At 44.1% G+C, this 16,635-nt stretch overlaps 1 protein-coding gene across 1 annotated transcript in view; it reads left to right on the top strand.

Moving 5' to 3' along the window:
- The window catches only part of LOC112220470 (ras-GEF domain-containing family member 1C), a 48,958-nt gene that overhangs the window by 20,183 nt on the left and 12,140 nt on the right, over positions 1-16,635 (top strand). The window contains exons 2-7 of the mRNA XM_042302907.1: positions 9,344-9,582; positions 9,713-9,835; positions 10,039-10,176; positions 11,020-11,244; positions 14,234-14,308; positions 16,183-16,281. Coding sequence (XP_042158841.1) covers positions 9,355-9,582; positions 9,713-9,835; positions 10,039-10,176; positions 11,020-11,244; positions 14,234-14,308; positions 16,183-16,281 — 888 coding nt within the window. The 5' untranslated portion in view covers positions 9,344-9,354. The remainder of the gene's footprint in view (positions 1-9,343; positions 9,583-9,712; positions 9,836-10,038; positions 10,177-11,019; positions 11,245-14,233; positions 14,309-16,182; positions 16,282-16,635) is intronic.

The following is a 16,635-nucleotide window of genomic DNA, read 5'->3' as shown; positions in this document are numbered from 1 at the left end:
CGCGTGCCTGTGCGTGTGTGTGTGTGCGTGCATTCATGTGTGTGTTCGTTTCTGCGTGCATGCCCGCATACGTGTGTGAGTGTACATGCTGTGAAATAGACGCATCCCTGTCAGAGGAGGTGAGTTATGGCATTAGAGGACTAAAATGTTTTCTGTCTGGTCAGGTCTTAGACAGTATAAGTGGACTGTGACAGCTTAATGAAAGGACTGGGGTGTTAACTACTGTGCTAAATGCTTAATATCTCCTCTCAATGGATACTGTTATTTATGTGACTGTGTCACAGTTGGATCACACTGGCCTGCTATGACAACCAAAGACGAGGAAATGTCATCTGCTTTCCAGCAGTTTTTTTTTATCACAGATGTAGCTCGACAGCTGCTGAGGGATACAGGGTAGATTGACAGCCACCCTCTTCCGCCTCCACTATTCCCCAACAAGATCTCACAGTTTAACGAATTTAGTGGTTATCCACGTTTCTCCAAGCGTGAAATTTTCAAGTGTTTTTGACACCATGGGTTGCTCCTCCTGCTCCGCATCATACTGTTTCTCCAAACATCACATTTACAAGTTACCGAATGGTTAAGTTAATGGTTAAGGTTTAGGATATGGTTAAAACTAAAAAACTAGTGTCTACCACTGAGATTGAACAGGCGACCTTCGGATCAAGAGTCATGGGATTACCATCAAGACTACTTGATGGTAATAGTGCCCACTGTTGCCCTTAGCGGTTTTGAAGTCATACAGGGCACCCCAAATAGCATGTGAGCGACTGGCTCTATTCTGTATTATGGAGCAACATTTGAAATGTTTTTTAGTTTTTTTTACATTGGATAAAAGTAGAGACAGAGCTGGAAAATGGTATATCATACACTAGAGTTGAGGAACAATCTCCTCGCTCCTCCCTGGGCTCGAACCAGCAACACAACGACAATTAGCGCGCGCTAACTAGCTAGCCATTTCACTTCGGTTACACGAGCCTCATCTCAGGAGTTGATAGGCTTGAAGACATAAACAGCGCAATGCTTGACGCACAAAGAAGAGCTGCTGGCAAAACACACAAAAGTGCTGTTTGACTGAATGTTTACGTGCCTGCTTCTGCCTACCACCACTCAGTCAGATACTTAGATACTTGTATGCTTGTATGCTCAGTCAGATTATATGCAACGCAGGACACGCTAGATAATATCTAGTAATATCATCAACCATGCGTAGTTAACTAGTGATTATGATTGATTGTTTTCATAAGATAAGTTTAATGCTAGCTAACAACTTACCTTGGCTTACTGCATTCGCGTAACAGGCAGTGTCCTTGTGGAGTGCAACGAGAGAGAGGCAGGTCTTATTGCGTTGGACTAGTTAACTGTAAGGTTGCAAGATTGGATCCCCCGAGCTGACAAGATGAAAATCTGTTCCTAGGAGTCATTGAAAATAAGAATGTGTTCTTAACTGACTTGCCTAGTTAAATAAAGGTATAAAAATAAAAACTGGCAAATCGGCGCCCAAAAATACAGATTTCCGATTGTTTATGAAAACTTGAAATCGGCCCTAATTAATCGGCCATTCCGATTAATTGGTCGACCTCTAGTTCACACCCTCTTAAGCCTTAGCCCCTCCATTCTCTTTAAGGATTCACATGTGAGGCCATGTGCTCAACAACCAAATATTTCAAGACGAAAGGCTTGTTTGTACCAAGGGTGTATTTGTAAATTCAATCTGGAGTGCCAGAGTGCGCTCTGGGCGTTTGTAAACTCAGAGAGTAGTCAGATTGTCAATTCGTAAATTCAGAGCGTTTCACTCTCTGAGCATTCAGAGCACACACTGGATGCTCTGGCCGAGAAGTAGGGTCAATCTGAGTATTCTGACCCTAACAACAGCAATCAAGCACCCAAGCTAACTGGCTAACTTGCTAGCTACTGCCAGAAAAAAATGAGAGAACAGCTCACCCTGACCATTTTACTCACCCTATCAGAGCTGGTTAGGCTGTTTTCATGTTATCCAGAGCATTGGTGACTGTAACCGTGCTGCTGGCTACAATTTAATTTAGTTTTTTTGACAATGTGTACTGACACCGGCCATATTCAACGGGTGTTGAGCGTTCGTGAATTTGTCAGTTATTCTGTGCTCTGGCACACTGATGACGAGAGTGCTCTGAAATTGGAGTAGATAGCCAGAGCGAATTTACCAGCTATGTCTATCGACAGTTGTCACAGTTGCATCATGAACATTCCATTGAAATGGTTAATTTCATAGTGGAGTCTTTTGTTTAGACATGTAGCTAGCTAGAACCATATTCCCAATTCATAACGTTATTGCCCTGCATGAATCTGCAAGTAGCTAACCAACCAGGTTCACTGATAGCTAGCTAGCTAACATTAGGATATAACTACACAGATCATACACATAACGTTAGCTAGCGAGCAAGCAACATAACATTAGCTAACTAGCTAACAGTACGCTTTAACTTGAAATTAAAATGACTTTTTGATAAAATTAGAAACGTGTAATATCTGAACATTTAGCTAGCTAGACTATTTTACCCGTATACATGGATGGACGCTTCTCCCTCTCTGTCATGGATGCCATGGTTGCCCTTTACACAATAGCCTTCTGTGTGTTCTCTTTTCGACTCCCTCTGCATATTGGCAATCAAATGTCAGAATTTTCTCCATCTCCTTAGCTATCATACTCTAATTCCACAGGGCATTCCACTGATTTCAGAACTCGATCCTCCAGAAAGCGGTGAACAATATTTTTTGCAGTTCTACTATGTGATATCTTTAAAAAAAGTTAGAAAGGATTACCTACAAATACTGACCAGCTCATGTTATAGACAGAAGTGTGCTACATGGCAGACCAATCCAAACTCATCTCATGGGATGTCTAGCCCAACCAATATCTCACCCAATCATGGCTAACGGGAAGTTGTTTTTTCCCGTGGATAAATCAACTAGGCTCGTAATTTGGCAATCGTATCAGTATTTACAGATGGCATACAAGTTTGTTATTGAGGCACATGAAAGTTCACATGTTCCAAAGGGCATTCATGCCAAAAACACATTTTTTAGCTCTCCTGTGATGAAGTGACGCGTGACATACGCCTGGTTTCCTGAAACGAGTCACATATGAACACATCTTAAGCCATGCAAAAAATCATTTAGAATGTAGAATGACAAGAAATTAGCTTTAAAACTGAAAAATGTAAAGAATAGCAGGACATTTATATCAGGAAATGTACATTTAGGGGTATTTTATAAGGGAAAGTTTTTTGGTTGGGAATTTCCAAAATACTTTCAATATTATTAATTTCCATGTCGGCTCTATGTCTGGAAATGCCATTGTCCGCTGCAAAGGAACTCAATTTCAAATTCCCCAAAAAGGTGTTTAAAATAAAGAAAACTGGCAAAAATGGATATTAATATCCCTTTCAATATCCCTTTGTAACTTTAAAGAATATTTCTTTCAAAATGTTGATTCCTGCGACCGGGAGACGCATGAGGCGGCACACAATTGGCCCAGCGTCGTCCGGGTTAGGGTAGGGTTCGGCCGGGATGCCCTCGTCCAATTGCGCTCTGGCGACTCCTGTGGTGGGCTGGGCGCATGCACGCTGACACGGTCACCAGGTGTACAGTGTTTCGTCCGACACATTTGTGTGGCTGGCTTCCAGTTTAAGCGGGCATTGTGTCAAGAAGCAGTGCGGCTTGGCAGGGTTGTGTTATGGAGGACACACTGCTCTCGACCTTCGCCTCTCCCGAGTCCGTACTGGAGTTGCAGCAATGGGACAAGACTGAAACTACCAATTGGATACCACGAAATTGTGGAGAAAAAGGAGTATAAAAAAATGGATTCCTAAAGGATATGTCTAGAGATTTGGTTTACTCCATCAGATTTGTCTAAAATCTTAAATAAGTTAGGAATGAGCAGGGTTAGCTGTACCACAAGGACTCCTTGTTCATGTCCTCATTTCATGTAGTGTAACAAGACCACTCATGGTCTGTAAAGTTATCTACTATTGATTGTTTGCTTAAATCTGTTGTCATCACCATCACAACCAGGAAGTCAACTCCATCTGCCTGATAGATTCAAATAGAATATGAATTAATGTTAATTAATGTTATAATGTTACTTACCCTACATTATTCATCTCATATGCATACGTAGATACTGTACTCTATATCATCGACTGCATCCTTATGTAATACATGTATCACGAGCCACTTTAACTATGCCACTTGGTTTACATACTCATCTCATATGTATATACTGTACTCGATATCATCTACTGTATCTTGCCTATGCTGCTCTGTACCATCACTCATTCATATATCCTTATGTACATATTCTTTATCCCCTTACACTGTGTATAAGACAGTAGTTTTTTTTGGAATTGTTAGTTAGATTACTTGTTCGTTATTACTGCATTGTCGGAACTAGAAGCACAAGCATTTCGCTACACTCGCATTAACATCTGCTAACCATGTGTATGTGACAAATAAAATTTGATTTGGTTTGATTTGATTTTTTGTGTTTCAAATATGTTACATTTATTTAGGTTTCCGAGTCATGAAGCAACTGAAGAAAAACTAAATTGCTATTCTGTACACCACTTAAATGAAGAAAAATGCAATTTTTGTCAACTCCGTAAAAAATCTACTCTGTCAGATTTTTGTCTAACGTCAACTCCGTCAGAGGGGTAAAAGATCTGATAGAATTGTAATCATTTTATTGGGGATTTTAAAGTGAAAAATGTTCTATATTTGAATTTTGTTTGTATTGAACTTTTATTTTTAGAGGCAGATACAGTTGAAGTCTGAAGTTTACATACACCTTAGCCAAATACATTTAAACTCCGTTTTTTACAATTCCTAACATTTAATCCTAGTAAAAATCCCATGTCTTAGGTCAGTTAGGATCACCACTTTATTTTTAGAATGTGAAATGTCAGAATAATAATAGAGAGAATGATTTATTTCAGCTTTTATGTCTTTCATCACATTCCCAGTGGGTCAGAAGTTTACATGCACTCAATACGTATTTGGTAGCATTGTCTTTAAATTGTTTAACTTGGGTCAAATGTTTCAGATAGCCTTCCCCAAGCTTCCCACAATAAATTGGGTGAATTTTGGCCCATTCCTCCTGACAGAACTGGTGTAACTGAGTCAGGTTTGTAGGCCTCCTTGCTCGCACACGCTTTTTCAGTTCTGCCCACAATTTTTCTATGGGATTGAAATCAGGGCTTTGTGATGGCCACTCCAATACCTTGACTTTGTTGTCCTTAAGCCATTTTGCCACAACTTTGGAAGTATGCTTGGGGTCATTGTCCATTTGGAAGAGCCATTTGCGACCAAGCTTTAACTTCCTGACTGATGTCTTGAGATGTTGCTTCAATATATCCACATAATTTTCCTACCTCTTGATGCCATCTATTTTGTGAAGTGCACCAGTTCCTCCTGCAGCAAAGCACCCCCACTGCTTCATGGTTGGGATGGTGTTCTTTGTCTTGCAAGCCTCCCCCTTTTTCCTCCAAACATAACAATGGTCATTATGGCCATCAGACCAGAGGACATTTCTCCAAAAAGTACGATCTTTGTCCCTATGTGCAGTTACAAACCGATGTCTGGCTTTTTTATGGCGGTTTTGGAGCAGTGGCTTCTTCCTTACTGAGCGGCCTTTCAGGTTATGTCGATATAGGACTTGTTGTACTGTGGATATAGATACTTTTGACTCCAAAATTACACAATACATTGTTTACCATTCATTTCTATTGGGCACAAAATGATCTGTATAGTCACCAAGCTTGATGTAATCATTGCATGCTATAAATACGGTACCAAATACTAAACTTTTGTCTACTTTAATACACAAGTTTGGACACACCTACTCATTCCATGGTTTGTCTTTATTTTACTCATAGAGACGGATGATGAATTTTATGAATGGTGAACGTTTGATCTCCGTATGTGTGGTTCCCACTGTGAAGCATGGAGGAGGTGTCATGGTGTGTGTACTTTGCTGGTGACACTGTCAGTGATTTATTTAGAATTCAAGGCACACTTAACCAGCATGGCTACCATAGCATTTTGCAGTGATACGCCATCCCATCTGATTTGGGCTTAGTGGGATTATCATTTGTTCTTCAACAGGACAATGACCCAACACACCTTCAGGCTGTGTAAGGGCAACGTTACCAAGCAGGAGAGTGATGGAGTATTGCATCAGATGACCAGGCCTCCACAATCACCCGACCTCAACCCAATTGTTATGGTTTGGGATGAGTTGGACCGCAGAGTTTTTAATTGTTTTATTTTACCGTTATTTAACTATGCAAATCAGTTAAGAACAAATTCTTATTTTCAATGACGGCCTAGGAACAGGGGGTTAACTGCCTTGTTCAGGGGCAGAATGACAGATTTGTACCTTATGAGCTCTGGGATTCGATCTTGCAACCTTTCAGATACTAGTCCAACGCTTTATCCACTAGGCTACGCTGAGTGAAGAAAAAGCATCCAACAAGTGCTCAGCATATGTGGGAACTCCTTCAAGACTGTTGGAAAAGCATCCCAGATGAAACTGGTTAAGAGAATGCCAAGAGTGTGCCATGCAGTCATCGATGCAAAGGATGGCTACTTTGAAGAATCTCAAATATAAAATATATGTTTAAATGTTAAACATATTTTAAAATGTTTTTTTTACTACATTATTCCATATGTGATAGTTCATAGTTGTGATGTCTTCACTCGTATTCAACAATGTAGAAAATAGTAAAAATACAGAAAAACCCTTGAATGAGTACGTGTGTCCAAACGTTTGACTGGTACAATATATACAGCACATTTGGAAAGTATTCAGATCCCTTGACTTTTTCCACATTTTGTTACATTACAGCCTTATGGATACATTTTTTTCCGCTCTTCAATCTACACACAATACCCCATAATGACAAAGAAAACCTGTTTAAAAATATATACAATTTAATCACATTTACATATGTATTCAGACCTTTTACTCAGTACTTTGTTGAAGCACCTTTGGCAGCAATTACAGTCTTCTTGTGTATGACGCTACACTCTTGGCACACCTGTATTTGGGGAGTTTCTCTCATTCTTCTATGCAGATCCTCTCAAGCACTGTCAGGTTGGATGGGGAACATCGCTGCACAGCTATTTTCAGGTCTCTCCAGAGATGTTTGTTCGGGTTCAAGTCCGGGCTCTGGCTGGCCCACTCAGGGACATTCAGAGACTTGTCCCGAAGCCACTCCTGCGTTTTCTTGGCTGTGTGCTTAGGGTCGTTGTCCTGTTGGAAGGTGAGTCAGGTCCTGAGTGCTCTGGAGCAGGTTTTTATCAAGGATTTCTCTGTACTTTGCTCCGTTCACCTGTCCCTTTCTCCCAGTCCCTGCCATTAAAATGATCCCCACAGCTGCCATCACCATGCTTTACCCGTAGGGAGTTGGGAGGGGGCCACTTGTGAGGTGGCCATGTGAAACTGCGCTACGCCACTGTTTGTGTGTGTGTGTGTCGGTAGAGGAACAAAGGGAAGCTGAAGGCTTGGAGTGGAAACTTCAGACACCCGTCACGATCTCGCACGGCGGTGTCTGCTTGACCTCTCACCTCCGAGGCAGTAGTGACACCAGTCAGTCAAGAAGATCCGGTGGGAGAGAGGGCAGCCAGTTAAACATGACCTTAGTTTTCAGTATATTGTGATAGGAATCCTACCACTCCATTGCTCCCAAATGATTTTGCACAGTCATTCATATTGCCATTCAACGCTCAGAATACGCTCAGATGTGTACTTTTCTAGTCAATGATCTACATGGGAAAGTGAATGGATTTGAATGCTTTTGAACAGTCCCTGCCCTGAAGGGCCATTTTGAGTGTGTAGGCTAGCTATGCTATGCTTCATTTATACTGTAAGTATTGATCTCTCCCTTCTCCTATGAAAGTCAATAGGACAAGAGATCTGCTTTGTCTTCTCTTGAACACAGTGAAAATCCTTGTCACACCCAGTCCAGTGTCTCTCTCTCTCTCTCTCTCTCTCTCTCTCTCTCTCTCTCTCTCTCTCTCTCTCTCTCTCTCTCTCTCTCTCTCTCTCTCTCTCTCTCTCTCTCTCTCTCTCTCTCTCTCTCTCTCTCTCTCTCTCTCTCTCACTCACTCAGTCACTCACTCAGTCACTCACTCAGTCACTCACAGTCACTCACTCAGTCACTCACTCACTCACTCACTCTCCTATGGAGATTGCTGCTGTTGTGGCACTGGCACTGTAGCTCTGCCTCTGTTTGTTTAGGCTGCTTGTATACATTTTGAGATTGGGTAGGCAAAGCAGGAAGACCAAGCAATGTTTACATCTGAAAGTCCTCTTCTTTGCTCTGCCAAAGGTTTCACCGTTGGCACTGCGTGTTTACTGACTTTCTCTCTCAACACTGCTGGGGAATAAGACACTGGCTGTGGGTTTGTTTTTCAAACAGTCTAAAGACATTATTTTTCATAAGAAAGCCCAATGGTCATGGGTCAGGGAGAGACTGCAGATAGGCTTGCTCGGCCGCACCTTTTTGTTACCTGATGCCAGTGATTCACAATAAATACCTGGCATTGGCATGCTATTGTTCTTCCTTCTTTGGAGGCTGCTTAGTTTATAGCTAACACTGACTAAATCAGTGTCATACCACCATCTATTATCTCAATATAATATTATTCATTAGTGTCTATTGTGGGCTAAGACGTCCCATGGTGCCTTAATGCAGTCTTGATGTGGGCCTACCCTTCCTGATCTCTATAACACCTCACCTTAATATATCTGCTCCAGTGTAAGTGCTTATTCACACTACAACTACCTTGTTGGCCCATTGAGAGGGATGCGTTGAATTTTTTAAAACGTGTAACGGAGCACGGTCTAAGAGCAGAGAGAGAGAGATGAGGGTTGAGAGAGAGGGAGAGAGATGAGGGGTAGAAAGAGGACACGGAACGCTTTCTCACGGCAACGGTCTCCACGGCGACGGTGTGACCCACATATCCCTTCTCTCTCGTTGTCCTCGGAGACGGGGCAGCTGTTTTGGGGCGGGGGGAGACGAAGACTGCGGCTGTGGCGGGGCGGGTTGTAACGGAAGGAGTGTGTAGTGGAGACTGAACTAGAGATGATGCTCTGACCGAGAGGGTAAACATCTTGCCTGCTCAATGTGATATGGCAAAAGGAGAGAGAAAGAAAGTCGGCGTGTGCATGGTGTGTGTATGCATGCCTGTGTTTGTGGTTGTGTGTAGTTGAGTGTGTTTGTGCGGTATCTGTCTATATGTATATATCTGCCATGCATGTGTGTTTTAAATAGCCTTCATCCATTACACTTTCACTCTCAAGCCAGGAGAGGAATGCCCCAGACTGTGTGCCCAGCAGCAGGCACCATGTTCACCCCCAGTGGCTTCAGCCCCCACCTGGCCTCCACCTGCTCTGAGGCTGACCCGGTGATTGAGGATGAAGGGGGCCCTCAAGAGGCCCGGGGGCCTGGGGCTTGCCTGGCCGAAGGACCCCCAATCACCTCCGCCTCCCTGGACACTCTCATCCAGCACCTTGTGCCCACCACAGACTACTACCCAGAGGTAAACAACTATTAGAGGGCCAGTAATCTATCCTGGTTGTTCTGGCCACAGCATCAGTAGTAGAAATAGGAATAGTAACAGCAATAGTAATGTTAATGATAATGTAAATACTTTGTGTTTCCTTCCACAGAAAGCCTATGTGTTTACGTTCCTGCTGAGTGCTCGTCTGTTCATCTCTCCACCTGAGCTACTAGCCAGACTCTGTGAGACCTGCATCAAACAACAGCAGCTGGACCAGAGTCCACTGGACATGGTCAGTACACACACACTGACAACACACACACCTACTGACCACTTATACACAGAGTCCTCTCAACACATTCAGTACTGCTTACACACACATACACAGTCCCTCAACACACACAGCTACTGCTGATCACTTCTACACGCCTACTGAAAGCTGTCCTTTCCAGTGTCTCTGACTGTGTCTTCTTCTCCTGCGTCTCACCCCCCCAGGCTAAAGTGAGGAAGTTTGGTCCCAAGATCCTGCAGCTGCTAACAGAGTGGACAGAGACGTTCCCCACAGACTTCAGAGAGGAGAAGATGGTGGGCCTGTTCAAAGACATTATCCACAGGATAGCACCCTGTGATGAGGTGAGGAGGGAGGGAGGGAGGGAGGGAGGGAGGGAGGGAGGGAGGGAGGGAGGGAGGGAGGGAGGGAGGGAGGGAGGGAGGGAGGGAGGGAGGGAGGGAGGGAGGGAGGGAGGCTACCCTCCATAGTCTCAAAGACGAGACTGAGAGCAGGGTGAAGGGGTGTGGTGCTCTGAATGTACAAAACAGTGCAATGTTATACAATCATGTTCCACTGCATTACAGGTGAGAGAGTGGGATAGGGAGAGAATGAAGTGAAAGAGAGGAGGGACAGAGAGAAAGAGAGAGGAGAAGAGAGAACAAGGGGAGGGGTTTTGGCATTGGCTCTGCAGCCTCAGGGAAAGAGAGAGAAGAGATGGATGATGATGGAGGTAGAGAAAGGGATGGAGGATGGAGAGCAGGAAGGGGGGGAAGTGAAGGGAGGTTGGATGCGAGGGAGGAACAGGGATGTAGAGAGAGAGCGTGAGGAGGCTAATGGTGATGAATGTGCAGTTATTTGTGGCTGCAGAGCAGAGCTGGGCCCAGGCAGTGTTCTCACTCTGGGTCATTTATGGCACACTGTGGGTGATTTACTGAGACCCGACCTGTTGGCCCCAACCAACAGCCTACAGCCACACAGCTCAGTGGGGGCTGGACACACATACACACACTGGGGGAAACACACACATGTCCATGCACACAGAAGAAACAATGGTGTGAAAGAGGTCTGGGAAGATGATGATGATGATGGAGTCTGGGAAGATGATGATGATTTTTGTTATCTCCTGATGATGATACTAATGTTGAACATCCTTAATATGTTTATGATCATTATTAGTTGTCTAATCATTATAATGTCCTCCCCAGGCGTACTGGAAGACACTGAGTCAGGTCCTGCAGACCCTGAACCAGAAGCTTGCAGCCATCGCCCAGGGAGAGGAGTGCATCGTCAAAGTGAATGCCTCCTCGGTATCCTCAATCTCTGACAAGCTGGTGGCCTTCAAGACCAAGTCTCCACCCATTCAGAAGGAAATGCTGTCTATCTGCAACGACCCTTACACACTTGCACAGCAACTCACCTATATAGAACTGGTAAGGAGAGGGGGAGGAAGGATAGGACGGGAGGCGGGGGTTAAATAGAGGTCATGGAGGGAGAGAGAGAGCGCGAGAGAGAGAGAGAAAGAGATGAAGGGAAGTGGAAGGGGAAAAGAAGGAGAGAGAGAGAGAAGCAGAGATGAAAGAGAATGAGAGAAGGGTGTGATGTAAGGGAGAGAGATGATGAGAAGGGTAGAGAGAGATGACACAGAGAGAGAGAGAGAGCAGAGGGGAGAACAGACACAGCAATAAAGCCTAGATTAAGATAGCTGTAGAATCAAAAGAGAGAAAGAGGGAGAGGAGAAAGAGAGAGAGAGAGAGTACTGAAATCTTGTAACCAGCCCAGAGGACAGCTAGTTCTCCCATTGGCTTGATAACAAGCTAACTATTCCAGTATTAGTTTTAAATGCTCCCCTGTTAGCTCTAGCCTACAACTGACTAATAGGCATAGGAAAATGTGCTCTAAAGACACATGAACAGACAGGGCAGAGCAACAAATGATCGGAGGAGGACGACCCACTCTCACTGATTGAGTGACGTGTTCATGTGTGTGTTTATGTGTATTGGTGTGTGGGGGTGTTTTTATGCGTTTATGTGATTCTGTGTCTGTGTGGGGGGAAGGGGGGCGGGGGTTGTGTGTCTGTTTGTCCGTCCATCCATGTGGGTCGGTGTGTGTGTGTGTGTGATTGTAGGGCCCGTCTTCCGCAGGCCTGAGTAAGCATGTGCTCTCATCTGATAAGTATGACATCATCTCAGAAGTCAGTGGTTTGCCCGAGGCATTTAACAAAGGGAATAAAACCGCAGTGGATATATGCGACCTGACAGCGTTACAATCCACAGCACACACGCGCACACACACACACATCCTGGCTAATGTGCAATCTCTCAGACGTACTGTAAAACTGACAAACTGTAAAGTGCTTATCACAGTACCGAAATGCCTGCATTCTGGCATTCACTGAGTCCTGGTTGACAGAGCAGGATCGAGACGCTGATTTAGAAATCGACGACTTTGGGGTTCCTGTGCTCTAGGACCGTGATGCCTAAACAATGGGCGAAGCACAAGGTGGAAAGGTCTGCCTCTACATTAATAAACAATGGCTCAACACGGTGATCATACGTGTGACCCAGATATTTTACTTTGATCGGTCTCACTTCGAACCGTTTTCTTACCATGGGAGTTCCCCCAGATAGTTGTCACGCCGGTCTCCATCCATTCTAGAGCTAACGGGGACAAGGCGACGGACACCATCTCCCGGACCGTACAAAGGTTACAGTATAACTCCCTGACGCTCTGAACCTCTTTATGGGTGACTTTAATCACTGTTTGCTGAAAAAGTATCTCAATCGCTACCAATACGTCGCCTGCCTTAAAAGACATGGATTCGTGTTATGGGACAGTAAAGGGGGCATATAAATCCATTGCCAGAGCTCCACCGGGCTCGTCTGACCATAGCACTGTTTAACTCGTTCCCACCTTAAAAACCAGTCCTGAAGAGAGGCAAAGTTGAACGAAGAAATGTTCAGGTGTGGACGGCTACTGAGCGTCTTCAGGACTGCTTTGATAGTACATGTTTCCTAGCTCCTGCACTGACCTGTGAAAATGAGGAAATACCCCGGAAATCAGGCAAAATATTTACTAATAACAAACCTTTGGTAACCACATGTGTTAAGCAGAGAGGCTTTTGTACAGTTTAGCATAGTCAGCTGGTTGATAGACTTTTTAAACCAATAGAACTCAAAAGGGTGAGAGTCAACAGTTCCCGATCCTCCACTGGTTCACCACAAGGGTGCCTCCTTTCCCCTCGGTTGTTTGTACTGTACACTAATGATTATCAGAGTAATCACGACTCTGGACACATCATTAGGTTGGCAGACAACTTGGTTATGGTGAGTCTTTTACAGGATGAGGAGGTGAGCCACGGCCCAGTGGTGGAGGAGTTCTTTGGATGGCGTGACCGCTCCTGCTTATAATAACTTCATGTCACTATAACCAAGGGTATGGTTAAATGAGATCCAGAAGCTCTCGCTGCCACCAAATGCAGACTCTTATAGATGGTGAGCTAGTGGAGACCGATGGTCGATACAAATATATCTTGGCCCTTTCCTTGACAGCAAACTTGAGTGTTGAGCCCAATATGTATGCCATCTTCCCAGGGGAACTCTTTTACAGATCGTTCATTGCATCCATTTTTACATTCAATATGATCTGCTGTTTCGGTAATCTAAACTTAAAGAGTAAGAACAGGCTGGGTAACATTGTGAAACAAAGTAGTAGGATCGTTGGTATGAACTTAACCCACCTTTTTTCACCTGTGTCAAACATAAGTCGTATGTAAGGCGCAATACATTCTGAGGGACTCCCAGCAATCCCTTGTTTGTTGAATTTATGTTGCTTCTCTCAGGGCACCGATGTAGGCTCCCTAAGTTTAGGTCTAAACTCTCCTTCCTGCCAGCTGTTAACAGCTTTCTCAATAAGCTGTAGTAGTACTGGTAGTTGTGTATTGCTGTATATTGTTTTTGTGTATATTTATTGTCATGTGTTCAATGTGTTTTTAACCACGTGCTGCGAAATGAATAACCCCCGGGGATAATAAAGACGACTCTACACGCACATGTGCACAGCTATCTGTGCTGTGGACTACCACGCCATGCTTGGATTCTTTATTAATGTTGCCCTATGTCTATGCCCCTATGGCTGCATTTACACAGGAAGCCCAATTTTTGCCACTAACTGATCTTTTGACCAATCAGATCAGATATTTTGTCAAAAATTGGGAAAAATGTCAGAAATGGGCTGCCTGTGAAAATGCAGCCAAAGTAAACGGGTGAGCTGATGTAGCTGCATACCAGGGGTCATCTGTTCATTCAAGGAAATGTGATATCTTGTCGATGATTCATGACTTCCTGTATTGATTGGCTACCATTACTGATATTAATTTAATATCCATGGCCATGTCGCTATGCTCTGCTCTGTGTGTTTCAGGAACACCTGAGTCACATCGGCCCTGAAGAGTTTGTACAAGCCTTTGTTCAGAAAGACAAACTGGATAGCACTCAGGTATAGTATACGGCACTTTGTCAGTGGAAATAACATTACAATATACTGCTGTGTGAATCATTTTTTTGTCTTTTGAAGAGTGTGAGAGAGAGAGAGAGAGAGAGTGTGTTTCAGCATCACTAATTAGAAGGCAGTTCTATAGGGCCACTCAGGGGCCAGCAGGTCACTAAGGCCCCGCTCTGCCTGGGGCTCACTTTAATGATGATGACTGGACACAACACACAGTCACATACACACAGTTGCACGCACGCACACACACTAAGTTATTTTTATTTCTCCATCTCTCTTGCACATGCTCCTTTGCAACTTCTCTCTCTTTATTTGCCTGTCTTTTGATGCTTTCTTGCTCTCTGTGTGCTTCTCTCTTTTTCTCTCCCTTGCTACAGTAATTGCCCTATTTCCATTGTCTCTGCCAGCTGCTGATGACATTAACACAGGGAGGGGGTGGGTCGGTGGGTCTGTCTGTCTGTCTGTCTGTCTGTCTGTCTGTCTGTCTGTCTGTCTGTCTGTCTGTCTGTCTGTCTGTCTGTCTGTCTGTCTGTCTGTCTGTCTGTCTGTCTGTCTGTCTGTCGTTAGATAGATGCCTCCATAGCATCAGACAAAACCCCTATAGCACCTATAGCTTCAACCCAGTCAGCCCACTGGGCAAACACACTGGTTGAATCAACTTTTCCACGCCATTTCAATGAAATTACGTTGGACCAACATGGAATAGATGTTGAATTGAGATCTGTGTCCAGCTATAACTTATATTATCATGGTGAAATCGTTTACACTTTCAATCCACATAAAATGACAACAATGTACTCCTTTAATGATCATTGAGGGTCTGAATCAGACTCAGTAGAGGAAGAGAAAAAGGAAGAAACCCATTGAGACACAGCGTAAACCGAGCCCCGTGCACGTGGGCAGATACTGTGTGTGACTGTGTGAGAGCGAAGTCTAGCATGACGCTCATCTCAATATCTGCGGCGCTGCTCATGGCAACACCATTTCGCCGAGTCTACCTTTAAACATACAATGAAAACAGCAACAAACAACAACAAAAACACATCATTAAGAGATGATCGGCCCACAGAAAACATTTACACCTCTCGTCAACAGTTGGGCACTAGTACATCTAGGTGAAGGATTTCTTACAGACTGTTCCATGTCTTTCGGTGCACATTGGGAAAAGGCCGTCTTGCCTAACTCGGTAAGGACCTTGGGGACTTTAAGTAGCTACCACCTAGTAGACCAAGTCTGGTAACTGCTAGTGGTGATGGAGAGCAGGCTACCAAGGTAGAGAGGGAGTTTACTCAGAAGGGCCTTGTAGATAAACACATACAAATGTAGCTGCGCATGTAAAGCGAGGTCCGGCCCACCATTTGATACAAGATGCAATGGTGGGTTTGCAACTTGGCATTTGAAACAAAACGCAAAGATGCATGATAAGCTCAGTTCAGTCTCTTTAACACAGAAGAGGCTGCATGCATATACAATAAGTCACCATAATCAAGCTTGAACAAGCTTCTTTCTAGCCTCAAAACGGGAGGCAAGCCTTGTTACGAAAATGTAAAAAACAATTCCAGTTTAAGATTCCTCACAAGATTATCTACATGAACTTTGTAAGACAGCTTATTGTCCAACCAAAGACCAAGATATTTGTATGATGACACCTTTTCAATGGGTGTGCCCCAGACATCAAAATGCTAACCTTCTCTGGCTGAGAGGGAGCTCTGGTAAAGGTCATGAAGTAGACTTAACATGGACTTAGTGTAAGTCAATAAAACACGGACTTAAGTCCATGTTAAGTCTACTTATCTCAAGTCTGGATAGGTGGCCTAGTAAGGTGGCCCTCTGTGGTCCTGATTGTGTGCTTGTGTCTCTTGCAGCCGTGTTTCAGTGAGCAGAAGAAGAAGACCACTAACTTGGAGGCTTATGTCAGGTGGTTCAACAGGCTGTGCTACCTGGTGGCCACTGAGATCTGCATGGTAAATGATTTCACATGTTATTCTCATCTTCGTTGTACAATGTAGCATTACTACCCTCAGATCCCCATTGTGAGTAGCATTACTACCCTCAGATCCCCATTGTGAGTAGCATTACTACCCTCAGATCCCCATTGTGAGTAGCATTACTACCCTCAGATCCCCATTGTGAGTAGCATTACTACCCTCAGATCCCCATTGTGAGTAGCATTACTACCCTCAGATCCCCATTGTGAGTAGCATTACTACCCTCAGATCCCCATTGTGAGTAGCATTACTACCCTCAGATCCCCATTGTGAGTAGCATTACTACTCTCAGATCCCCATTGTGAGTAGCATTACTACCCTCAGATCCCC

The sequence above is a fragment of the Oncorhynchus tshawytscha genome, linkage group LG21 (genome assembly GCF_018296145.1).
Source record: "Oncorhynchus tshawytscha isolate Ot180627B linkage group LG21, Otsh_v2.0, whole genome shotgun sequence".
Lineage (NCBI taxonomy): Eukaryota > Metazoa > Chordata > Actinopteri > Salmoniformes > Salmonidae > Oncorhynchus > Oncorhynchus tshawytscha.
Note: the sequence above shows the minus strand (reverse complement) of the source record. Positions and strands in the feature narration are given on the sequence as shown.